This window comes from Podarcis pityusensis, assembly GCF_964106645.2.
Source record: "Podarcis pityusensis genome assembly, chromosome: 9".
Classification (NCBI taxonomy): Eukaryota; Metazoa; Chordata; class Lepidosauria; order Squamata; family Lacertidae; genus Podarcis; species Podarcis pityusensis.
The window spans coordinates 42,062,054-42,088,244 of record NC_138034.1 but is presented as its reverse complement, the minus strand read 5'-3'; the positions used below and the strand labels follow the sequence as shown (position 1 = coordinate 42,088,244).

The 26,191-nt window shown below is 41.7% G+C and overlaps 1 protein-coding gene across 2 annotated transcripts in view; it reads right to left on the bottom strand.

Moving 5' to 3' along the window:
* Positions 1-26,191, bottom strand: part of MGAT4D (MGAT4 family member D) — a 40,459-nt gene that overhangs the window by 6,204 nt on the left and 8,064 nt on the right. For both annotated transcript variants that reach the window (XM_081021990.1, XM_081021991.1), the window contains exons 2-10: positions 21,985-22,146; positions 18,768-18,908; positions 17,091-17,224; positions 12,819-12,865; positions 11,477-11,590; positions 9,667-9,742; positions 8,095-8,209; positions 5,585-5,715; positions 3,899-4,006 (exon numbers count right to left, since the gene is read on the bottom strand). In XM_081021990.1, coding sequence (XP_080878116.1) covers positions 3,899-4,006; positions 5,585-5,715; positions 8,095-8,209; positions 9,667-9,742; positions 11,477-11,590; positions 12,819-12,865; positions 17,091-17,224; positions 18,768-18,908; positions 21,985-22,146 — 1,028 coding nt within the window. The remainder of the gene's footprint in view (positions 1-3,898; positions 4,007-5,584; positions 5,716-8,094; positions 8,210-9,666; positions 9,743-11,476; positions 11,591-12,818; positions 12,866-17,090; positions 17,225-18,767; positions 18,909-21,984; positions 22,147-26,191) is intronic.

The window sequence follows — 26,191 nt, the reverse complement described above, 5'->3', positions numbered from 1 at the left end:
AAGCACCACTTTAGCTAATGGGGCCTCCTGCCACCGCTGTGCTGCAATTTCTATTCTCATCCTGAAGCAAAGTTCTTAACCTGAGGTACTATTTCTGGGTTAGTGGAGTCTGTAACCTGAAGCGTATGTAACCCGAGGTACCACTATACATGCATTTACTAGACTGCGATGGTGAACCTCAGGCGCAGAAAGAAAGCCACATGTCCTATTTCGTGTGGGACAGTCCTTTATTTAAAAGGCTGTCTGGATAGTTTTCTATCTGAATGAACACCTGGTGCAAATCTGTTATAAAAATATAGAACCATAAGAAGACAGAGCAGAAGCCTTAGAGCTGCCCATCAACAGTTAGCAGACTGGGCAGGTGTACAAGCATGCAGCTCTGGATGGCTCTCACAGTGGAATGGAATGTGCTACCACAGCCTAACTGAAAAAAGTTACACTGAGTGTTGCAGAGCCAGCCCTACCATCTGGCAGAGTGAGATGGCTACCTCGGGCAGATGATTTGGGGAGTATGAAAGAGCAGCTAATTCCAAGTTACTTAATATATTGTTGTAATTTTGTTCCAAAAGAGGAGGTGCATGTGAGATTTTTTTGCCTCCAGTTCCAAAATAACATAGCCACTCTTGATTATTGTGCACCTTGACTTTGGACAAATGTGTTGCTCCAACTCAAGAAGCAAAATGTTTTGGGCCAGCCCTGAGAACGAAACCTGATGCTATGATCTCGCTCCCATTCCATGCATGTCACACATATATAGATCATCTAAACAAATATTTACATTTTATGCACTATTTTTGGAAAGAAACTTTGCCTGTGTGCAGACGAGCCCAAAATTTCAGCCACTTTGCAGGGTGGGGTATAAAAACAAGAGGTATTCATTCATCTCTAAAGAAGAAACAGTGACCCATAAGTCTATGACCATTAGGGATGGGCAAACTGCACTCAGCTGCTTAGCCCTAAAATTAATTGAGCTTCTCAGGTTGAACAATCAACCATTCAATTTTATATATTTTTAAAATTTCCAAACCACCTTTCATCTAGATGGATTCCCAGGCAGTGTTCAACACCCTTTAGGGAGGGTGTTCCATGGTGGTGGTGCTACCATAGAAAAGTCAAAATCTTGAACACTTGAGTAGCAAAATTCCTCCCTACCAATTTCATCTACCTCACTTCCTCCGGAAAATAATTCTTACCTTGGGCAAGACAGGACAATGGGTGGGAGACTTCCGGGGAGGCGCCTCCGGCAATGGCTGAATTCCTCTGATCGGGAGGAAGCCGCTCCGTGGAAATTAGGGTCTGGCCGCCACGGCGAAGGCGGAGACCCACTAAAAACCACAGGCGGGAGAAGCTTGTGGACGTGGGATTCTGCTGGCACCTTTCGCGCCTCCCCTACTCGCGGGGAAACCCGGTTTCGGGGATCCGGAGCGACGTGGGGTGAGTGGCGCGGTGCTTTGAATCGACTGCTTCTTTCACGGAGTGAAGCCGCATTGCTGTTGCCGGAGAGCGCTGACTTTTTCCTGTGGACAATTTGATCTTAAAACAACTACCCCTGAGTAGAACGGAAAATTGGATTTTTAAACGTCTTAATTTGGCACCGAAACGGGGAGGTTTCAAACAGGAAGTCCGCCTCCCCCTTTTGTAAATAGATTGAAGCAAAGAGGCTGCAAGCTAAAGCCTTGGAAAGTCTCTTATAAAGGATTAAACTTCCATCGGTTAAACCATCAAACCCCCCTTGGAAGCAGGAGAAGAGGGGGAAAATTTAAGATCGCGTAAGCCTGCAGGAGAGAGTAAAGAAAGTTAAATTACCACCGCTCTGAACCTGGAAACGGGCTGCTAGTAAGATTGAAGTTTCGGATATGCTCATTGACTGTGAATGGATCGTCTGCTGACAGTAAGTTAAAGAAGAGAAATACATTGTTTCCACTGTCTCCTTCTGCGTTTAAAAAGGAGTAAAAGTAACTGAAAATTGAAACTAATTTTATTGTTTGAACTGTGCTTAAAAGGATTGATACAGATAGAAATTGTTTCCCCCTAGAGGAAGCCTTTGAAATTGTTACAAGAGCTGAGCTGGGGGAATTTTCCATCTGCAAGATAAGACTGTGAGAATCTGGGATTGACCTTGAATTGTTGGGAATGTTGACAGAAGAAGCCTTAGTGGTTGCATTTTGTAAGATTAATGATGCACTGGAACAGCTTTGTAGGAAGACGGATGCGAGGACTATAAAAATTGATAACTTGGAACAAAAAGTGACTAATTTGGCACAAAAAGTCAACATTAATACAGAAATTATTCAGGAATCGATACAGGGATCTATTTTGACATGGCAAATTGAGGAGAAGGCGGGGGAGAAAGTTTTTGCTGTGGAATCTAAAGTGGCACAAGTGGTGACGGAGAGAGCTCCAGCTTTACAGTTGCAATTTGATGATTATATGTTGATGCCTTCCAAGACTGAATCTAGAGAAAGTCAGACTTTTAGGATTGGAGCCCCGCTTGGACTGGAGAAAGAAAGTTGGATAGATCCCCTCATGCAGGGGTTTATTGACCTTTGGGACCTGGACTTGGGTCAGGAGGAGACTGGAGGTGTGGGGACTGCCAGACTTGGAGGAACTTTGAAACACGACTGGAAATATCTTTTGAATTTCAGTTCTAATTATGGAGATTTGGCTGACTTGTCGAGAAAGAATAAAAACATTGCTAGATGGGAATTTCCCGGAGATTTACTTTTCAGCATCAAAGGAAGGAAAATAAGAACAAGATCAGGAAAGGACATAATAAAGTGCATGTATAAACATGAAGAAGACTTGCAGAAGGGACCTGGAAGAGAGTTAAGAGCCTCGGACAGAAGATCACCAGGTTGATGGGCTATATGGAATTGACAGAAATGACTGGCAGAACCCGAGACCAGGGAGTAGAGACGGTGGAAGAATATTGGAAAAAGTTTAAAATCTATATATGGAAATAATGTAAAATTAATGAGTGTTAGAAAAATGTTGGAAGGGAATTATATGGCTTTAGTAGAAATATTTTAAGGAATTAAGTGTAAATAAGTATTATAGTATTAATAGAAAATAAGGTTAAAATATGTTAAGATAATTACATGACAGAAAGCAGAGAAAGATGGAAAGGATTTGCTGAAACAATTAATAGAAATGGAATACAAAAAGGGAGGTGAGAGGAGGTCGATGAAACAAGGGAATGAAAGAGAGGATATTGGGACGGTATGATGTGTGTGTTTTTTTGAATTGTTTTTGCTTTTGTTTTGTTTAATGTGTTATATATTGTATTGTATTGTTTTCTTTTTTGCTTTTATTCTTCTTTTCTTTTTTCTTTTCTTTTCTGCTTTTTGTAAGGTTTAAAAGTAATAAATATTATTAAAAAAAAAAAAAAAAAGACAATGGGTGGGAGAGACAGAAGGCTAGGGCAGCCAGTTCAGAGCAAACTCTCAAACTATAAAACACATGCAGCTATTGATTGTTGGGCCAGACCCATAATCCCCTGCTGGAAATGTCAGCTCTGTGTAGCTCTGAAAATACCCTGTAAGGCTACTTCTTGGCTGCGTGGAGCTGTCACTTGCAGCTGTGGGGCATGGAGGTGGCAAGCCCCACATTCTTCAACTGTAAGCTAAAGAGGGGTGAGGTAACATCCAAGCAGGTGTACTTGCATTCTTGAGCACTTCCACCATGAATAATCACCCAGTCACTAACGGCAACTGGAGACTGTGATTTCTTTTGCTAGCAGACACCGTGCAGGGCAGGGGACTAGTCTTGGCATCTTTGCATTGCTTCCACAAAGTCTCTAGCACTTTATTTGTCTTCTCTTTGAACTTGGTGACGGTTGTATTTCTACACTATTGACACCGTGATGTTGAGAAAGAAGCAAATGACTAATAGAACTTACCTTCAATTTCTGTATTTTCCCAGCCAAAGAAGAATGAATTCCCACATGCTGAAAGAGAGATGGCCTATAACGGATGCGCAAATAGGTCTTTTGCCGTTCACAGTGTCTCTGAAAACGAAACCATTTCATGTAAAACAACAACAGAAGGAGGCAACCACGTTCAGCTGCATTTCAATTTCTCTACATATTTATAACTTACTATTCCAAACTATATTCCGTCACAGGTGAACAAACCACCTATACTTTGTTATGTTCGTGGTGCTGAACTGACTGTGGACACTGCTTATCTGGGGGGGGGGGGTTCTCACATTACCAGCTCAGCAAGGTCATTGTCCCTCTGCTTGTGTTGCTTGCTGCACTTGCACAGTGTTCACACTTAAGAAGGGGACAGAGATGTCTTCACTCAACATGTAGATGAGACAAGGAACTGAAGCAAGTAGAGACTAGTGAGAGAGGGCTCTAAAGAAATGTCACAGTGCCTAAAGCCTGTTTTACTGGAAGTGCTGCAACCCTAAGGAAGCAATGAGAGCTAAGACACAGTAGCCAGGGGTGGGATGGGATAAACATTAAAGAAATATCATACATATATCAGTTTAAACTAACCACCCAATTCCTTGGTTGTAGGCTTCTAGTTAACTTTAAAGATATTTGTTGAAAAAGACTACACACAAACTCAATTCAAGTTTAGTATTTATGTGCCAACAATGAATAAGGGAAAGAGTAAGATTTTTTAAAATGTAGGATTAACTGTTTAATTACAGATCAACTCAACTGATCAACTTCAAAATTAGGTCCAATATTCCAGCAGATATGGTTTTAGTAGGATTCAGTGTGGCATAGTGCTTTAAGTGTTGGATTAAGACCTGGGAAACCAGAGTTCAGATTCCCACTCAGCTATGAAGCTCTCTGGGCAATATTGGGCCAGTCACTACCTCTCAATCTAACCTGCTTCAGAGGGTTGTTGTGGGGATTAAATGAGGGGGGAAATAGAGTATTATACCTTGATTTTAATGAAGGAAAAGCCTAGATCTACATGTAAGCAATAAATAAACAAACAAACCACATCTTATTAAAATATATAAAGCAATACCGGTCTTGAAAATGACAGAATAATATATAAACTCAGATGTATAATTCTAATGGAATATCACATGCAAATACTTGTGCACAAATCTAGCTTGTATCAACTTACTGTGTTACTTATAAATTGGTTTTAAAATAAAATACCCATAACATATCTAAGGTGACTAACCATAATTGAAAACCAATTAAAAAACCACAATAATATCAATAGATAAAATGCAAATGATCAACCGCTTAAATTGGATTTATTAAATTATTTTGTAAATAACAGCATTTTTTTTTTTTTTGTATTTTAATTGTGTTCATCATTTCTGTTTCTGTCATGTTACAGTATATTACATTCAAACTTACAGAATAATGGAATATGCATTTTTTCATAGTGGGGTGACATGATTGACACTGAAATTTATGGAATTTGATTGAGTTAATTATTGTGAACTCATGCTGTCCATTTGCCCAATGGTTGTTTGGAAATTCCAGTTGTGTAAGCAATCAGCAACAATTTCCTTCTCTTTTTGTTCTAAAATGTAATTGTATTGTCAGTGTTTGCCCATCTGCCCCACCCCCATGCAACTTATTTTTGTTAATAATTGTAGTACTTACTGCATCTTTCTCTGGATTGCAAACTTTAACCCAAAGTAAGTGGTCTAGAAGCCAGTCAATTGGCTTATCTTTGTAGAACATTAACAAAAATTCAACTATCAGCGGCAAGTCTCTGCATCGGAATAATTTTCCTGAAAATGATGTTTTCAAAAAGGGAGAGGTAAATCACAACTTTCCATACTGCACAGTAAAGCACAAAAGAATGCATTTGTGCATGTTGTTTCCATGATTATATGCAGTTTTATGCACACTTTATGCTAGTGTATGCATTTTTGTACATATCATTTGACCAGAGAACTGCACTGCAAAATTTAGAGATGTACAAATTTTGAAGGATGGTTTTGTTTCAGTTTGTATCTTGTATGAATTGGGCACGTTCGCCTTTAAATGCTAACTGAATTGAATTTATCACCCATCCCTAGGTGGTAGTACTTCATGGTCCAGTGATGACCTCTTCAGGAGGGGTGGCACCACCTGCTTTCTCAAGGTAGTGAGCATCTTTCCCTCTCACAGCAAGGCATGTACCACTTGCTGGACCCATCCAGTCAATCCTTTTCTGCCAGATTTTAACAAGGCAGGCAAGGTTGAGAGGACAAACAATTGGTCTAATCCATGTAAACATTCTATCTACATCCATGGGCTTCAAAAACTGCAAATGATCCTATAAATCTAACCAGGACTTGCAACAACTGGCCTCAAGTTCAGAGTTGATACAAGTAGGAATGGAAAGATCTGTTCATTTTAGTTCTCTCAGTTTCTCATTTTTCCAATCTTAAATTCTGTTCGTCATATATCTGCTGCAATCTGTGTGGGTTTTTTTAAAAGAATCCTCATGAAAATCCATCAGAATTTTGGTGCAAATTTCTTCTAATGTACACATTTTTGCATACAGCTGTGGCTAATGTACACATTTTACAAGCACTTTCTCCTAACATAATGCATATTTGTATGTTATATTTTCTAATGTATGGAATTTTATGCACACTTCCACCTAATATATGCTTTTTTGTAAATGTTGGCTGGTTGAAGAACAGCATTGCAAAATTCAGATGAGTGCAAATTTTGAAGGTGGTTGTATTTCAGTTATCATATTGTTTTATGAAGTGCAGCCAGATTTAGGGCACAATCCAGCCCAAGTCAAGCTCTTCTGAGTCCCATTGAGTTCAATGCTTAGCATTCAAACAAAATCAAAGCGGGCATGAAAGATTTAGGGCACAATCCAGCCCAAGTCAAGCTCTTCTGAGTCCCATTGAATCCAATGCTTAGCATTCAAACAAAATCAAAGTGGGGCATGAAAGCCTTCAACTATGAATGAACAGCATACGCAGTTAAAAAACAATGCCCCTTACAACCTGTAATACTGCCTTAACCAGATAGGATGAACCCTGAAGGAAGAACAAAACATGCAGAACTAGTTGATGTTGTTCCAACAGTTGCTTACACAGTATTTTGCATTAGATTATACGTAATCTAAGTACCTGCTAATTTACTTGGGCCATGTTTTGCTTTCTTTGTTTGATCAAGATTATTTAATAATGGAAGAACTTAACAACCTGCACAGACCTACAGATACTCTATTTTGGTTCCATTGCAGGTTAATTCCACTCATTGTCCTTGGATCTGCCTCATAGGTTTATAAATCATTATGCTGTCATAATGTTGAGTTCAACATTTCCTTGTTCCAACCTGTCAACTATTTCCCATAAATTAATAAGAAAAGAAACTGCATCCAATGATTGTCCAAGGGGAGGAGAAGTTTGGTTAAATTCTCAAGTGAGGTTTTTGTTCCACCTATATTACTTTAGAAGTAGCTGAAGGGTTTTGTGAGCATCTTTTCCAGCACACCCCTCCTTCAGTTCAGCCTACTAACATGAATGAATGAATAATTCATTCTTAATTCAGGAGCAAAGTTGTTGCTGATAATAGGCACACACTTCCTCTCTTGCTTAGGCTGCTCCTTTGCAGTCTTGGATAATGTTGCTTTGTTGTTGTTGTTTAGTCGTTTAGTCATGTCCGACTCTTCGTGACCCCATGGACCAGAGCACACCAGGCACTTCTGTCCTCCACTGCCTCCCGCAGTTTGGTGAAACTCATGCTGGTAGCTTCGAGAACACTGTCCAACCATCTCGTCCTCCTTCGTCCCCTTCTCCTTGTGCCCTCCTTCTTTCTCAACATCAGGGTCTTTTCCAGGGAGTCTTCTCTTCTCATGAGGTGGCCAAAGTATTGGAGCCTCAGCTTCATGATCTGTCCTTCCAGTGAGCACTCAGGGCTAATTTCCTTAAGTATTGAGAGGTCTGATCTTCTTGCAGTCCATGGGACTCTCAAGAGTCTCCTCCAGCACCATAATTCAAAAGCATCAATTCTTCGGCGATCAGCCTTCTTTATGGTCCAGCTCTCACTACCATACATCACTACTGGGAAAACCATAGCTTTAACTATACGGACCTTTGTTGGCAAGGTGATGTCTCTACTTTTTAAGATGCTGTCTAGGTTTACTTTACTTTACTTACCAATAAACCCAAGCTGAGAAAATTCAAGAAACATCCACTCCTTTGAGTCCTGTAGCACAACAAACTCACTGATTGTTTGTATATATGATGGTTTGGCTATAATATCATCTTCTAGCTGAAAAAGAAATCAACTTTTTTTCAATTGCAGCCATAGATCTAGAGACCCTTTACAGATACTGTAATTTTGTTGCTTCCAGAGAAATAAATGAAATAAACAAAGGGAAAAGAATGGCAACAAGGTATCAATATAAATATAAATCACTTCTGTACTCCATAGTAGATTAGGAGAAATGGAGGCATAGATGAGGCATTGCTATATCCTAGGAAATGGGTTTGCAGGATGAACACAAAATTGGATAATCCTTTGAGTGGCACAGTGATTTTTTCTGGGGGGATCCAGGGGTACGCATACCCTTAAACAGTTAGTGAATCTAAGTTTGAGGGGCAGTATTTCAATATGAGTAGGAAAATGAGAGTACCCCTAAACATTTTTTTTAGAAAAAAAGCACTGCATATAAGCACCACAATGGTAGAGTGAGAAGGTAGAGAGTCAGAATCACTAGTAGGCTGATTAAAAAGTAGCAAAGATTGCAAAAACATATTAACTACATATGAACAGTGCTGTTTAATGACTTGAATTAATAAGTTTAAATTTGGCGCAGTAGAAATAATAAGATGTCTTCTGAGGAGATTCAAATGTGGAAACGAGATGATTGAAGCCAAAGGTTGTTTAAACATTAGCATTTTCCCTCATCAAACAGTAGGTAAATTGATATGCCTTATTGCATAGTTTTCTCACTGGAACTGCTTCTTTTTTACTTTAACAATTTGATATGTCTCTTCAATGAATAACCTGCTTGCTTTCTACACGCACACACACACACACACACACACACACACGTTTAATTGCTACAAATAAGAACATCTTCTTGTGAAAAGCTGTGGGTGCCAAGAGTGCTGCTGAAGTGAAACAGTACTCCCAATAAATGTTCCTGACTTTTTTTTCCTGGCGTGAGTTCTGAATCAAGCTGCTAAAAGCTGCTGTAGTTTTTAATGTTTTCATTTCATCTCCCTTGAGTCTTAATAAAAAGCACTTTCTAACAACTCCTGAAACAGAGCTTCTCAAAGATGCTTTCAGCTTTGGAAATGCCTAATTATCTCAGGATGAAGCGGACCTAAATGGACACAGAGAATAATTACAATTCACCCCAGGTGAAGAGGGATTTGGCTGCCTGTTCTTATGGCTCCTGTACAGCCATTATCTGTTCCCAGGCATGACTAAAAGTCTCTCACGGGACCCTCGTGGACTTCAGAAATTGTGAACGATTGCACTGAAAATATTGACACAATTTTATCTAAACCTCCCTCAACCTTTTATTGATTTACAGAGACACTGGCCTTAAAAAAAGAAAAGAAATTTATAGCTTACATAAAGAAAAAAAGGAAGCTGTAGATAAGAGGGTTTATTTCCTTAAACTGCCCTGAAAATGTTGCTAATGGTAGCAGAACTACAAAGGATAGAAGAAAAACTAATTTAATCAGTGCAGCAATTTATGTAGCATGTGAACTTACCTGTAAATAGAATGTTCCCCTTGGTTGGGCATACATCATTAAGAAGCTATAATCCAAATTCTGTTTTGTTCTCCATCTAAACGGAGGCAACAAATTATGTTTTTTTAAAGAGGAGCTTACTTTTATACTATACTTTCATTTTAGACAGACACAAGCAAACTCTTATCTGTAACTACAGTATTTCAATCTAGTTTTCTGGATGGTAGTGAGGATGGAAACTGCCTTGGTGACCCTGGCTAATAATCTACACTGGGAGAGTGACAACAGGGACTGTAACTTTGTTGTTTCCCTGGGACTTATCAGCAGCTTTCAGTACATCAACCAGAGTTTCTTCTGCACTATCTACATAGGCTGCAAGTTGGAAGCCCTGAGTTACTCTGCTCCTACTTTACTGGGAAGTTTTGGAAGGTGGTGTTAGAAGACTTCTGTTTGTTTGTTTGTTTGTTTGTTTGTTTGTTTGTTTGTTTGTTTATAAGAAATCCAAACTAATTGCTTTACATTTTTAAACAAACAGAATAATAACCATAAGTAATTACCCTGTGTGGGGTTCTGCATAAATTTATTGTTTCTACCATGATTTTAAACTTCTGCGTGAAACTTTAGGAGAGATTGTCTGGAGGTTTGGAGAGAGTTGCCAACAATACACAAGTGACATCCAGCTCTTATTTCTCCTTTCCATTTCAACAAGGTGTGAAGATGTCAGCTTAAAATACTTGCCTGAAATCAGCAACGGACTGAATAACAACAAATAAACACTCAGTTTATATGAGTAAACTTCAGACAAGAAGTTTATGGATATACAGTACTTTGCCTGGGTGGGGTCATATTGCCCAGAAAGAAACAATTGCGCTCCTGGATCTAGGCCTTATTGATCAGTTCTTCCCAGGACTACCTCTTACTAAAAGTAGTAATCGCTCATAGGTATTTTAAATTTATTTATTTAAGTAATTGATATACCCCTTTTCAGATGGACCTCAAAAACAGTTTGCATAAGATTTTTGTGAGTATAACTATCATAATAATAATGATGATGATGATGTTACATTAAAATGAAAAAAAAAATGCAAATTCTTTGCTTGGAAGAATATGTTCTCAATTCCCTCAGGGCAAGAAGCCTCTGTGGTTACAGTTGAGGGGGGCAGGGGTTACAATGGGGGCTGGATGTTGATAATTCCTCAAACTTCTGTCTTCTCTACTCCCCCCAGGGCAAGATGGTCCTGTGGCAGCAGCTGGGGGAGGGAGGGGTCACCATGGGAGCTGGATGCTGCCAACATTGACAGATATTGGGGAGGGGGGAGCATCTGAGTGTGCTCAATGATGCTGACAGAAGCACCCCTGCCAGTCTACACTCCACCACAGGTAGGGAGGCTGCACTGATTACCCAGCAAGAGCGGTGAGGGTGTCCTTCTGTGAGTCTCCGCTGGAAATGGAGTAAATCTGGGTGCCCTCAGGTTTACTTGGGAGTCAGTTGGCTGCTGCCATTGGGCCCAGGACTAGGGCTGCTGGTGGGGAAGGGTGCTGTCCCCGTGCTCCAGAGACCAAGCAGAGCTTAGAGGCCAAGCAGGTCTCTGGGGCCTCCTCTAAGCTGCAGCTGCCGACTCTGCTCCACCCTGGGGTGAATGATTTACCTTATCTTTGCAGTTGTGGCACTTGTTGACTGAACCATGCCTTATAGTTTCAAGATACTGAGAGCTACTTTGGGAACGAAGCTTTAAAACCAAGATATTCACTTTAAAATAAATAAAACAACCCTCTTTTTAAAACGCTTAATAACGTGCTGTCTGAAATCCTCACATGCCGCCTTTCATACCTTACTCTCTCACTTGAATCCCCTAATGATGCCTTGAGATTGGAGAGCTTGGGATAATAGGAAGCAGGGGGAGAGACAACCTCCAGGACTCCAGATAGTGCCTCCTTTGGGAAGCTAAGAAAAGAAAAAAAGAAAATCAGTATTCTCTTCTGGTGAACTTCTGTTCAGAGGTACAAACTGCATACAGGATCAAGGGCTTATTCATCTTTGTTTATGTTTGAGAGAGGACATTTGTACATTTTATTATAATTTTTTTTTAATTTTTCCTGTGTATGTGTATTGCAGACTTGGGTAAAGCGATCCTCTGTTGCAATTGCTCTGTGGCTTGAGATATGCAACCGCTTCATTCAGGGGTGGCCTGTCCTGTTTTGCCACCTGAGCTGAAATGGGCATTTGTGCCTCCTGCCCCTCTTTGACTCTCGCCTCTCAACTTGGTGGGAGATGGGGCACTCTTCAAAGCGTTGCTGCTTGGCTTCTCCGCCTGGGACTAGGGAAGACAAACAGCAGGGCCATATGCCAGAAGGCCTCCTTCTTGCTGGTGGAAGCAATGGGGCAGGCAGAGTGCCGCCTCTTGCACTTGCACCGCCTGAGGCAGACGCTGCAAGGAAACCAACCCATTCCAGCAAGTCTGGAGGCAAGACCTCCCTCCCCAACCCATAGCACAGCACAGTACCCCTAGCATGAGAGCCCTATTAGCACAGGAAGCAAACATATAGTTCGCCAGACTATAGGCAGCCCTGGAGGAAGGGTTGTGACACCTCAAATACGCATCTGCACACAAACGCTTCAGCCTCAGGAACCAACCAGTCTCTCCTTGGAAACCTATGGGACCAACTTCTAAAAGCCATATTTCCCATACCTTTGACATCACAAAGGCACTCTTTACATTTTATTACATTAAAGTAGGATATTATTTTGAAAGCAAAAACAACAACCACCTAGAACAGGGTAGAAGAATTGCTACTCCAAATGTCTAGATACTAGTAAAGATTTCTGATTACTTCCTAGAATGTAAGTAATTGAATTCAGTATTATATACACACAAGGGGGCTTTGGGCTGGCATAGTTAAATTATGTGGAGAGTAGTCTCAAATTCACTTATTTAAAGATTATAAATGCACAGTAGTGTCATAGAGAAAGAGAGAACTAAAGGATTTAGCTAAACTTTGCAATACTATTCTTTTACTGTCTTCCTTAGTGCTGTAAGTGTTAATATTTAGTTTAGTATATGCTACAGTAATCCATGTTACTGATAAGTAAACTTTTATTGATGCGGTATTTTTAATGGCATAATATTACTTATTTTTAGTAGCCATAAGCTGACATATTATTAAAAACTTACCGGCTTCTGATGCTTTCTGCAATGCTGTTAACATATTTTAAATCCACCTAAAAATTTAAAAAATAAATAAATCAACATTTCTGCTATTTTCTGAAAACAGAAATTGTGCTAATCATACAGGAAATCATATGTGCATTCATTTTATTCTATTTTACAGTCACCATCCCTTACCAATGGACACAGCAGAATTAATTTTATTATATGAATATTAAAAATTAAATAGAAAGAAGTTGCTGCACACTTGTTTACATTATATAGAAGGATTAAGATGTATGTACTTTTCCTCATATTTATATGCAGAAGTAATACTTTTAGAAAAATCTATCACTCTTACCTTGCAGCAATGAACTATACCCTCCTGATTTGTTCTCAATGATGGAAATGCAGCTGAGTTAATCACAAACTCTCACACACCCCAAACCTTTGGTGAGAAAATTCACCCAAGCAGTTTCCTTGCCTCAGGACATCTATTACAGAGAACTTCCAACAGTTTATTCCAAGTGTTTCCAAACTGTTGCATTTATATGTGAAATTGTAGCAACCAAGTTACAGCACATTCCCACAACATAACCAGACAGGGGGTTTTTTTATGGCATTGCTCTAGGAGTTCTAAAGCTTGCTATGAACACATTCTACATCTCTGGTACATTTATGCATTAATGCATGGGTAGGCAAACTAAGGCCCAGGGGCCAGATCCGGCCCAATCGCCTTCTAAATCCGGCCCGCAGATGGTCCAGGAATCAGTGTGTTTTTACATGAGTAGAATGTGTGCTTTTATTTAAAATGCAGCTCTGGGTTATTTGTGGGGCATAGGAATTCGTTCATTTCCCCCCCAAAATATAGTCTAGCCCCCCACAAGGTCTGAGGGACAGTGGACTGGCCCCCTGCTGAAAAAGTTTGCTGACCCTTGTTAATGCCATCAGGAATACCCATAAAATATTCAAATATTAAAGTCATGATAATGCACTATTGTGAGAAATATTGAACTCCTGTATGCAGTATTTGAACTTTTAGGGCAATCACACAATATGTCCACAGTATAAAGGTAAAGGACCCCTGGATGGTTAAGTCCAGTCAAACGTGACTATGGGGTTGCGGCGCTCATCTCGCTTTCAGGCTGAGGGAGCTGCCATTTGTCCACATCATGTGGCCAGCATGACTAAACTGCTTCTGGCTCATGGAAGACCGTGACGCGTGGCAGAGTGCACAAAAATGCCGCTTACCTTCCCACCACAGTGGTACCTATTTATCTGTTTGCACTGGCATGCTTTCGAACTGCTAGGTTGGCAGGAGCTGGGACAGAGCAACGATAGCTCACCCCATCTTGGGGATTCGAACCGCCAACCTTCCGATCAACAAGTCCACAGTATCTTGTGCAGTAAGACTACTTATGTAGTTTTGGAAAGATTACCACCATAGGTTTGCAACATTAATATATGTGAGAACGTGTCCTTTGTTTGCAGGTGCTGCCTAAGAAAACCATCCTTTCGGCAGACTCGGCCTGGGCTTTATTGCCATCTACATTATACACTGATTAAAGACTATCAGCATAATGTTGTTCCAGAAACTACAAGGTTTCTTCCCTCTTCAAGCTCCTACCTATTGCATTGTCCATTTAAAGCCACTGAGCTTTTGCTACTTTAGAACTCTGCATTCTAAACCAGAACTGCAGGATTAGCAAGTCAGAGCTCTAGCACTGAAACCTGCATTATTATTTGGGTGTTTTTGTTTTTGGTTTTTTTGCTATTTTAAAAAAGGGATATCCACAGGCCAGTTATTGCATAGTAGCTCACAGTAGATGACCCTCAGTATGAAACATGGCAGGAAACAGCAATGCAATGGGAAATAAGAGACGGGAGATAAATCTATTGTAAAAGAACTAAATGTAAGGATGAGAACCTGTGGCCCTCCATGGTTTGTGGCCTCCAGCTCTCAGGCACTATGACCAATGGACAAGGATGAGGAGGACTGTGGTCTGTAATATCTGGAGAACCGCAGATTCTACATCTTTGGTCTACCACAAATGACTTCTGATGTGACCTATCTAAACAACAAGTTTGGATGGTAAATGTGGAGCAGGCAGGATTTGAACTCTCTCACTCCAGAAAGCAGCACCCAAACCACACAGCTCCTTGAATACAGGCTCATGATGGGTCATTTAATATTGCCTAGACCATGACACATGCCTTTACCCATGCAGCATATCCAGAAATCCCTCCCAATGTGGAGCCTCATCTCAGTGCGACAGTCCAGGTTCAGCAGACCCAAGTGCTGAAGTTTTTTAATGTTACATAAAATGGCGTATAATTGTAATGCTGTTGCATTTTAAGTTGCTGTGAAAAGCGTGTGAACACTTTGTGAAGGCTTGCATTGTTTCCATTGCAAAGATGGGGTGGACTAGGTTTTATGACTGAGTCATGGGTCTCTGGACAGAATTTTTGAATGTTTACTTATGTTAATGAACAGGGGCGCCAAGTACAGGGGGTGCAAGGGGCTTCAACTTCCCTCAATATTTTGAAGCAGGGGCCCCAGTCCCCCTCAGTATTGAGGGGGCTGACATCCCTCACCGCTGGGTGCCTTCTGCATGCCCCAGCCCCTGCCCCTGACTCGTCCCAGCCCCCTCCCAGCTCCTCGGATCCCAGGCAGGGGCAGGGGCATGCAGAGGGCACCTAGCGGCAGTGGCGGATGCCAACCCCCTCAATACTTGGGGGGCTGGGGCGCTTCTTCAAAGTATTAAGGGGGCTGAAGCCCCCTTGCACCTGTTGGTTTCTATTTCCCTCACTGAGCAGCAACTGCAGTCACAAGACATTGTTTTGCATTCCACAGTCAGAGTTACTGTTGGATTCCCACGGGAATGGGAGACTGGATGTGACGTACACTGGTTTCCTGTTTTTCACTGTTCTCTCGGTGTTCTTTGTTTCCGAGAGGGTGTTGCTTCTCTGCTCTCACAGAGGCAAGATGCATGTTTGTATTCTCTCAGCATAGAGTGGAAATAAAGTTAAGAATGTGGCACATACTGCTTATCCTTCTGCTGTGTGGACTACTCTGCTTGGGCTCAAGATGAGACGAGCCTGTATCAGCTTCAGATGGGCCGAAGCTGGTCAAAATCTCACAGCACCCCCTATACCCAGCACCCCTGTTCTGAGAGAGTGCAAGGGTCACAGGCACTTCCAACTAAATTTATCCTTGGTTCTTTATTGTTTTCCACTGCGAAGTGCTCCTTTGCATCAACTTGCTCATCAACAGAATCTCATTCAGGGCTAGTGCAAGGCATTTTCCCACCTGAGCCAAGGTGGATGAGCTGTCACTGCTTCCCCATGCACTGATCTCCTATTGCTGCTTCTTTACTTATTTGCTGTCACAATAGCAGCAAGGGTGGTCCTTTGGCCTTCTGTGTAGTAAACTGTGAAACTTTAAACAAGTGTGTGTGTTCACAACATCTTTATTAGGAGCACCTATGTGGCTTCTAGCTTCCTAGGGAACAGCTGCTGAGCCATAGGTGATGGCTGGTTAGTAGGTGGTGGTGGTGGCAGCAGCAGTAACCAGCCAAACATTGGTGGGGGGTAGAGACCAGAAGTCTCAGAAGGCAGGTCAGAGGACCCTGATCCACCACAATGCCACCTGAGACAAGGGACTCACGTTGACTAATGGGTGGATTCACCCTGATTGCTTCTAACGTGCCCACAGATCTCCACATGAAGAAGAGTGTTGCAGCCCCATGACTGGCTCCTGAATTAATCAAAACAGTGGCTTTGTTTCCTCTTTGGGTCAAGACCTAGCTGTTTTCTCTGGTCTTTATGGGTAATGCTCAATATAGTGATCTGCTTGCTGACTTTAGTTTGCCATTGCTTAGAATGATAGAATCTTGACATGAGGTCTCCCATCCAATTTGAAACCATACCAGTCCCTGCTTAGCTTTCCAAATGTGCTAGTAGTTTTATTGCTGCTATTCATTGTAGTTCAATACATATCTGACAAATCGTCATTTTAGATTGAATGTATCCACCCCTTGAGATCAGCTGGCAGAGTGTGAGTTGGAAAATATTTAAATAAATAAATAAATAAATAAATAAATAAATAACATTCTCTAATGTAGCAAAGGGGTAGAAGGGATTCTGGACCGTGGATCCCAACATACGTGGGCCAGGACTGATGAGAGTTGGTGCTCCACGACATCTGTAGGGCCACAGATTCCCCACCTCTGTATTATAGACAAACACAGACTGCTGCATTTTCTTTCTGTAAACACAAATCATTTCAAGCTAACTTACCTCTGCTACAAAGATAATTATCATGCAATGCTTCTTCTGATCTTCAGACATTCCACTTAAAAGGGATTGCAGTGTGTCCATCAAATAGCTTTCCTTTTCTCTTCGCACTGTTGGAACACCTATTACCATGGCCACTAACGTCAAAAAAAGGGGACTTAGTTGGACAATTTTTTAAATCAGTACAATAAAAAATCATTTTCATTTTCATAATGACACAACTACAGATATTACTAACGTGATACTATTAGTGTCCTTAGGTGCAGAAATCAGCAGTGAGTTTAAACCAGTAAGAATAGAAATGCATATTCTACGTTGGTCATAATCCAACACTAAATTAGATTTTCTAACTGTGTGTTAAAGTGTGGTTTTAAGTTTTGAATCCAGGTCCTCCTTTTTGGGGGAATGTTTTGCATTCTCCACTAGCTGTCCATTTTATTAAGCTAGTTCCCTTAATTTTTGACTTCCCTTTAATTCGGACAAATTAACCCCCTTGATAAGAAGGATCTGTCATATTTTATAGATAGCAGCGATAACTCATATGCTGGCAGTTGAAGTGTCACAGCAAAAACATAAGGACAGCCTGCTATATCAGGCCAATGGCCCACCTAGTCCAGCTTCCAGTTCTCACAGTGACCACCCAAATACCTGTGGGAAACCCACAAGCAGAAAGTGAGCACAAGAATACTGTGCCCTCCTGTGGTTCCCTGCAAGTGGTATTTAGAAGCATACAGCCTCTGACTAATGTTAGGAACATAGGAAGCTGCCTTATGCTGAGTCAGACCATTCACCCATCTAGCTCAGTATTTCTATACTGAGCGGCAGTGGCACTGCAGGGTTTCAGGCAGAAATCTCTCCCAGTCCTACCTGGAGATGCTGGGGATTGACCCTGGGTTCTTCTGCATGCAAGACAGATGTTCTACCACTGGGATACGGCCCTTCACCTACTACTCCACTAACATCTGGGCAGAATTCTAAAGCAGCTTTGTGCAGAGCCTTTTACAAAGAATAGCACAGAGCAGTAGAACGATTGTGAGGGCAAAATGAGATAACAGTGCACAAAAGGTGTGTGTGAGAGACAGACTTGAAGCCTGAGAAGATAGACCAAAAGAGGGACCTATCTTCTGTATACTAAACAGAAGCAGCAAGAGAAAAAGGCAATAGTCAAAAAGTTGCCTATTGTGCTTTCCTCCTCCTGCCAAGGTTTTACAAAGCTCTTCATCTGGGAAATTCTGCAACTACCCCTTGGACAAACCTTGGATAACTTGTAAAAAGTGGCACTTTTACATTGTCTTTCTTCTCATTCTCTTTCCACCCCAATCTCCAAGCAGTGTGATGGTCTAGGGGTCCAAGCACTTACCCAGGGTTCCTGTTTCCTTTAGAAATGAGGCCCAGCAGAGAATGTGTGTGTGTAGTTTTGCTGAGGGTTGCAGCCCAGTAGATCACTACAGTTTCAGCCCAACACCATTGAAAGCAGTAGTGGAGGAATTTGCTATGGTGGGGCAGAGCCCCATTTGCCCATATGGACCAGTCTCCACTGGCAGAGGGAGGCAGATAGGCACACCCACCATATCCTAACTCTTTCCAGAAGGCAGTTCTAATCTGGAGTTTAGGGTTGCTCTCTAAATACAAACAAACAAACAAACAAACAAACAAACAAACAAACAAACACATTCTCACCCCCAGTCCTTCCTTGTCCAATTACAACATTTGGATAAATACCATCTTCATGCTCCTGGAGATGAGGCAGATAGTAATGGATATTTGAAAGATGTATAGGGAGCTTGTTGGCAAGACTCAACACGTTCAACTTCGTAGAGTCTTAAAACGAAGGGGAAAAAGAGCTTTGGAACTCAACATTGAAACACTTAAATAACTGCCTAAAATGCCAGCATGCTCAGGGTACTGAGATAACATCATGGCTGATAGCATACCAATAGGTCCATACTGCATGCTTTAAAAGCATGCAGCTTTATGGTGTAACATTATGGCATAAGGCCACTATTCTGAAGCAGGCCTCTCCCACCCACCCCCTCCAATGTTAAGCTTAAGAATGTCATGTACCTTCTGCTCACATCTCATGCATTGGCTATTGACTGGAGCTTACAATTGGGTCTCCCAGCCTACCTGCTTAGGAGTAGTCCTTTACAATTTATCGCTTTGCTGTTCTCTGCATATACATATTATTCATACAGTGGTACCTCGGGTTACAGACACTTCAGGTTACAGACTCCGCTAACCCAGAAATAGTACCTCGGGTTAAGAACTTTCCTTCAGGATGAGAACAGAAATAGCGAAGCGGTGGCGTGGCGGCAGCGGGAGGCCCCATTAGCTAAAGTGGTGCTTCAGGTTAAGAACAGTTTCAGGTTAAGAACGGACCTCCAGAACGAATTAAGTTCTTAACCCGAGGTACCACCGTACTGTGAAACAACTCATTTTGCAGTATGATAAAGATTTTACCAGGGACACAGAGTAAATATCTTTGAACTCTGTGAGCTTTACTTCTGAGTGTACAGGCATAGGATTGCTTTGTAAATTATTTCATGAGTTAGATATGACATTTATTTTTAAAGTCAGACCATGGGTGTAACCGGGGGGGGGGGCAGGAGGCAGCTGCCCCCTCCTAAATCAAGCAAATCAATAAAAATACTTAACTAACTGAGGTTCTGCCCCCCCCAACATGAAGCCTGCCCCCTAACATAAATCCTGGCTACATCCATGAGTCAGTGAGTGTTGCCTTTCATCCAGTCATTGCAAAACAGTGCACAAAACAATATATAGTGTCTCTCCCATGGTTCTTCTTGAGATAAATTCTGGTGTCAAAGCTTGGCTAATGGGGAAACACATTAAGGGAGCTTTGCACAATGTAAGTTATAGGTGGCAAGAAGGTTCCATGCTCCTGAGTCCTCGTTCCTGCTTTTGCAGCTTAATTCAGACTTCTCTATCCCAAAATCATTTTTATCTCATTTTGGCAATTCTCTGTGAGAGAGTCAGTGTGGTATAGTAGCTGAATGGTTGAACAAGGGAGACCAGGGTTAAAATCCGAACTCAGCCATGAAGCTCACTGAATGACTTTGGGGCAGTCACGGCCTCTCCTCAACTTGACCTATGCAACAATAACCGATGCAATCAAACAAAAACAAACAAACAGATAGCACTGCCTATTAAAGTTAGGAAAGGACTCACCAGTGAGAAATCTAGTAAAATTCCCTTATTGAGTTCTGGTGATGAATTGCCGGTTAAAACACAGGCCAGAATTGACCAATGGTATGCGTTGACCTAAGGCTGATATTTATTGCATGTGGGTTCATTGTGACAACCCAGCTACTGGAGGTTGTGCCATTTTAAAGATAGAAAGCCTGGAACCAGGCCTGTGCAGAGCTTCTCTGAGGCCTGGGGTGGGAGTCTTGTTAGAATGAGGTTATAAACTCAAACAAAAAAGCAGCTGGTCCCTGGCAGAGACCCCTAGCCAGCTTAGCCCTCCGAGTCCTGGGGCAAGTGTACCTGGCTGCCCCCGCCTCTGCATGGGTCTGCCTGGAACACTTAATATTTTTTAAGATAAGGGTTAGGTCAGAAGAGGACTAATAGAGTCAGAAGTACTGCCAGACACTCCCCTAATATAGCTGATGGCAAAGTTAACAGGTACATCCCTTAGGAAGGGAGCTGGATCTTCTGAATGGGGCAAAAGTAGAGTTTCCACAATCTCAACTCAGGGTGATGTATAATCTGGTTCTGTCTGTGTGGTTGAAATGGGAAAGTGAGACAGATTGGCGAGACACAGAGAAACACTGAGAGCTGATCTGGGGCAGTGGATCTGGCTGTCTTCTGGAGACTTCACTTATTCTCAACCTGTATATTTGTAAATAAATTCCTAGTTTTAAAACGCCGTAAGCCTCTAGAAACTTCTTTCCAAAGTAAACTGGTAAGCGCTGCACTCTAGAATGTCTCGTGGCTCTGAAAAATTCAGGCAAGCATTACAGTATATACAACCTTTGTATAAACCCTTGTATAAAATTTTGTGAACGCAACAAATATTTTTTCAGACTTTGAGGGGGAAAAGACACTTTGCTGGGTGGGGTGGGGGTAGATCACCGCATTCTATTTCCCAATCATACCCAAATAATTTATAAGAGGCTATCATTAAATTGAAAATTAGAGAGCTGGTTTTGAGCTATAAAGCCTTAAGCAGCTCAAGACCGCAGTACCTCAAAGACCACTTCTCTCCATAGGAACCTACCCTGACCCAGAGATCACCCTCTGAGGCCCTTCTTTGTGTGCCTCCTGCACAAGAGTGTGGCAACACGAGAGTGGGCCTTTTCTGCAGTGGCTCCCTGTTTGTGGAATGCTCTCTCTGGAGAGGTTCAGCTGGCGCCTTCATTACGCACGTTTGGGCACCAGGCGAAACCAGGTTAACATCCAACAACCTTTTAAATGCGCTATGGGAGGGGGTGAGGTGGGATTATTAGTTTGTTTTTATTATATATTTTGTGTTCGTTTAATCTTGTATTTTTATGTTGTGAACCACCTTGAGTTCTATGGATGAAGGGTGGCATACAAATTTCATAAATAATATCTATCTTGTAGTTTCTTATAAAATACTGCATTTTGATGTGTCTCCTCCACAAACCAGTTTTGATCAGAAATGAGAAAAAGAATTATTGAGCTGTGTTTTCAGCTGGTGTGTACACAGCCTTATTCTCTGCTTTCTTGGATTTCCCTTATGCCTTCTGTTCCCCACCTCTGGGTCTTTCTGACTTCCCACTGCCCCGCATCGCATCACATGTTCCCATTAAAATCCACAGACCTCCATTCAGATCCATGTTTCCTTTCTGAGAAAGTAATGACTTCACAAGTTGTTTTAAAAAACAAACAAAAAAAACAACAACTCAACACAAACCTGTAAAATTTCCAGAAGTGCTGGCTAGCTCACCAATGAATTGCTTGATTTCATTTAGGACACTGTTCAGCTCTTGGGATCTTTTTTTGTTTTCCTTTTCAGCAAAGAAGAGTCTTTGGCGAAGTTCCAAAAGCTGTCTTTGGTTCAAATCTAAAACACTTCCTGCAATTGTAAAGGCAAATTATCTTCTTCGGAAGGAAGTAATTCATTTCCTTAAGTAAAAGAAGGGTTAAACCTTTTCAGACTGAACATTCATTCACAGAAGGAAGAGTGAAAATACACACCCTTTTTTTAAATCCTTTGTGTATTTATGGATTTATACATAAATGCACTTATTATTTTAAACAATGTGTAAACATAAACTAATCTTCACAAAGCTCACTCCTCCTCTCCAACCTCCCATAAATCTGGATTATTGACCATGCCTTTCCTCACCAACACATAGTCAGACTATAGATTAATGAGTCTATTGTGATTTATGCCTCCCACAAGTGCCTTACAATGAACCTGTTAAACACTGCTATTACAAAAGCCTGCTGATCATTGAACAACATGTAGCTGAATTCCATGCAGGTTTTGACCTGGGGAAACTTAACTAACTGGTAGTGGAATTTCTAATTTACAGCAGTAGAATGAGGTCGAATTCAGAGCCTGCTTTTCAGTAGCGCTAACAGAACAGTATACACTCATCCAAAACAGCCTGTCTTCCAGGGGTGGCTTTTAAATATTGTATAGCACTTATTGAATTAATGTATAATTAATGCTCTGTATAAGTGTTTACTAATCGAAGAAAGTCCCTGATCTGCCCATGTCCCCATGGTTACCAGAGCCATCAAGCAAGTAGAAAATAGTGACAGGGCGCTACTTTTAGGGTGCCCATTGTTGCTTCTTCAGCCCCAGTGACCGAACACCTTCAGTCAACAATATATTTTACATAGTTCTTTGGCAATAATGACACTTCCTGTTTCTTTCCCACTTCTGACGCCCCCCTATCAACAAGAGGGATAAGAAGCAGCTGTTGCACTTGCCACAGGTGAGAAAGAGTTATTATCCAAATGAGAAAGGAACTCAGGAGAACTGGATTTTTTAAGAGGTGTGTGTGTGGATATCCAACATAGCATCTTGTTCCAACTCAAACAGTGTCAACAAAAGTACTTCCTTCTACCGAGCTAGCATTGAACTGACTATGTAAAACAGGTGAGCTACCCAGTGGCACTTGATTTCTGCTTACGCAACCATTTTACAATCTTGTGTGCATTTACAATGAGTGATAGGTCCACTTCCATTTATTACTGCTCATGTGTGCAAAGTTACTGTCTGCATCACCTTATATAATAAAAGCTTGTTAAGGACTATGCCTCCAGTTGTTTCCCTGTTCAGATGGAAATTTGACATATGCAAAGTGTACAGACGTCTGGCCTTTGATTTTATTATCAAATCTGAAGGTGGAGGCTGTACATAAAAATACTAGGTGAGGCCTTTGGGCAACAACATCATTATGTGAAGCTCCTGCAGCTGTGGGAATATTGTTGTTGTCTTAATAGTTCTTGTATATACCTGGAGAGAAAAAAAATATGCACCTATGTTCTATATATAGATCTACTAATGGCTAACAGCAATTCTCTGTTGGAGGAATGCAATTTTAAGGAAGAATATAACCAGACATATTTCAAAAGAAAAACCTTAGAATGTTTTGGACAATCTTCCTGAGCATTTATGTCAAAAAGATGTTTTATCACACACACACAATATAATAAAACCACTCAGTGTAGAAAAAAATCACCCGTGCACACATGGAAGTATGAGAAGTGCTGCAGAACAGTCAGCATGGATAACCTTCTACAGCTGTGTTCTACACAGTGCTTTTCTCCTCAGGAGCTGAGGAAGTCCGTATTCAAAACAAATCTCCCGGCCATGATGAAAAAAATTATGATAGTTTAAGTGTGAGAGGTGTACAACTAGGCAGGGGCACCAGACAACAGTTGAGAAAGGCCAGAACATCATAGTCGAAAATGCAAGTGTAAAAGACAGAGACAGAGTATTTATACACTAATACTAGAAGCCTCTGAGTCAAGATGGGTGAACTGGAGTGCTTGGCCTTAGAGAACAAGATTGATATAACAGAAACCTGGTAGAATGGAGAGAGCCTGCAGGACTCTGCTTATAGATTTTAATGTTACCTATGTTCGTTGATTCCACTGAGGGGATCAGACCCTGTGTGAGCAGAATGCTGTCCAGTCTGGACACTGTACCATGGCGTCTGGATTGGAATGTATGGCTGGTGTCTCCCGGGTTTTGCTCACCCCAAATGTCGTAGAGACCCCTGTTTTTTAGCATTTTTAGTAACTTGTAAGAGTCCCTAGTTGTTAGGGGTTTCCTTCGGAGGAAGGTTGCCCATGGGATTGTAGGGTGAATGTCTTTCAGGGATATACCTTTCATATTTAAGTTGAGGTCCCCTCCTAGGATTGCTTCCCCTTCAGAGAAGGAGAGGAACTTGTTTAGTGTCTTCTGGAAGAATTCTAGTTGTTTCGAATTTGGGGCATATATGGAGCCGATTGTCAGTTTAATTTTGCCATCTAGTGTCCCTTTAGCGAAAATGAATCTGCCTTTTTTGTCCTTTAGGACTGTTGTGGCAGTGAAGTTCAGGTCTCTACTGAGTATTATAGCTCGTGCAGCCCATTGTTGACTGAAGCGGGGGTCACTCAGGAGTTTTCTCCCTTTGGGTGGGTTGTGTATTTCTTGTAAGAAGGTGATGTGTGGTTTCATGGTGTTTATGTATGAGGTGATGCGTTTTCTTTTTATGGGGTTTCCCAGCCCCCTCAGATTTAATGTAATTGCTTTTAGGCTAGCCATCTTGCTTATCTATTATGTAGGGTGATTCCTTGCCAACTCGTCCAGGTTGTCCTGTGTCTCTCACTTTGTGTTGTTTAACGAACCAGTGGGGTTGCGCTGACCTAGCGTGTGGTGGGTGGGGGATTATTAGGAATAGGATCAGTTTTGGGTTAAAGAGTGGGGGATAGATTATAGAGAGTATCCTATATGTAGTCATATAGGTGTTTGTTAGGGGTATTTTGGGCCATCTGGCATTTAGCCGGTTGGTCCTAGGTCTCAGCTGGTGTGGATGGCCTTGTTCAGGGGCAGGCCATCCTCCCTGTCGTTTGCAATAGGGGGTGATCAGTGAGATGGTGTTAAGCGTCTTTGTGATGCCAATGTCGGGTATAGGGTTCATAAGCAGTGTTGCCAACGTTATTAGCAACATGTTGGAGTGGGGATGTGGGTGTTGGTATGCTCTGGTGCCACCATTGTGCTGATTGGGTGTCAGATTTTAGCCTGTTTGTGAGTTATTTTATCAAGGTTGAAGAAGTTGTTTTTCCTTAGTATGGAGTAGGGGGGTGCTGAAAGTGTGGGTTATGGGTTGTTGGGTGGTGGGGGATATGGTTTGAAGTCATCTGGACTGGCATTGGGGTGGGGATCTCTGTGGAGATGCAGGGCTGGGGGGGTGTTGATGGTGTTGGCTATATTTATAGCCTAGGGGGAGGGGGGAGAAAGGGGGGAATCACCAGTCCTTCAGTTTGAGGTGTTTTCTGGGTGCTTCATTCAGCTGTGGTTGTTGTTGTAGGGTCGTCCATCTGTGATGTGTTGGTTTGGTTGATCCTGGTCTGTTGTCTTGTGCTGTATGTTCAGTGGGATGCTTCTGTGCTTGGTGGTGGTTGGCTGTACTGGTTTGCATTGTTGTGTCGCTTCTGTTGCTTCTTTTTCCTCTTTACTGTCATCCAATTGTTTGATGTTGTTGTTGTTTCATCGTGGTGGTCATGACTGTCACTCGGTGGATCTGTCGGTTGCCATTCCAGTGGAGGGTTTAGTTCAAGGTTCTTCAGTAGTTGCAGGGCTTCAGGTATTTTGGCAGCCGTGTGTTGTGTTGTGTTGGTTGTTACTATAAGGCGGAAGGGGAAGCCCCATCGGTACTTGATCCCTGTTTGTTGGAGACGCTGGGTGCATGAGCGTAGGTTTTCCTCTGATTTAGGGTGTCCTGAGATAAATCCTGTAAGGCCAATATGGGGTTTTCTCCGTATCAAAGGCTTGTTGTTGAGTTTCTGAGGTTGTTCCATACCTCTTCTTTCTTTTTGTAGCGTGTGAATCATACAGTGATGTCTCGTGGGGAGGCATTGGGTTTTGGCATAGGTTTTAGGGCTCTGTGAGCCCTCTC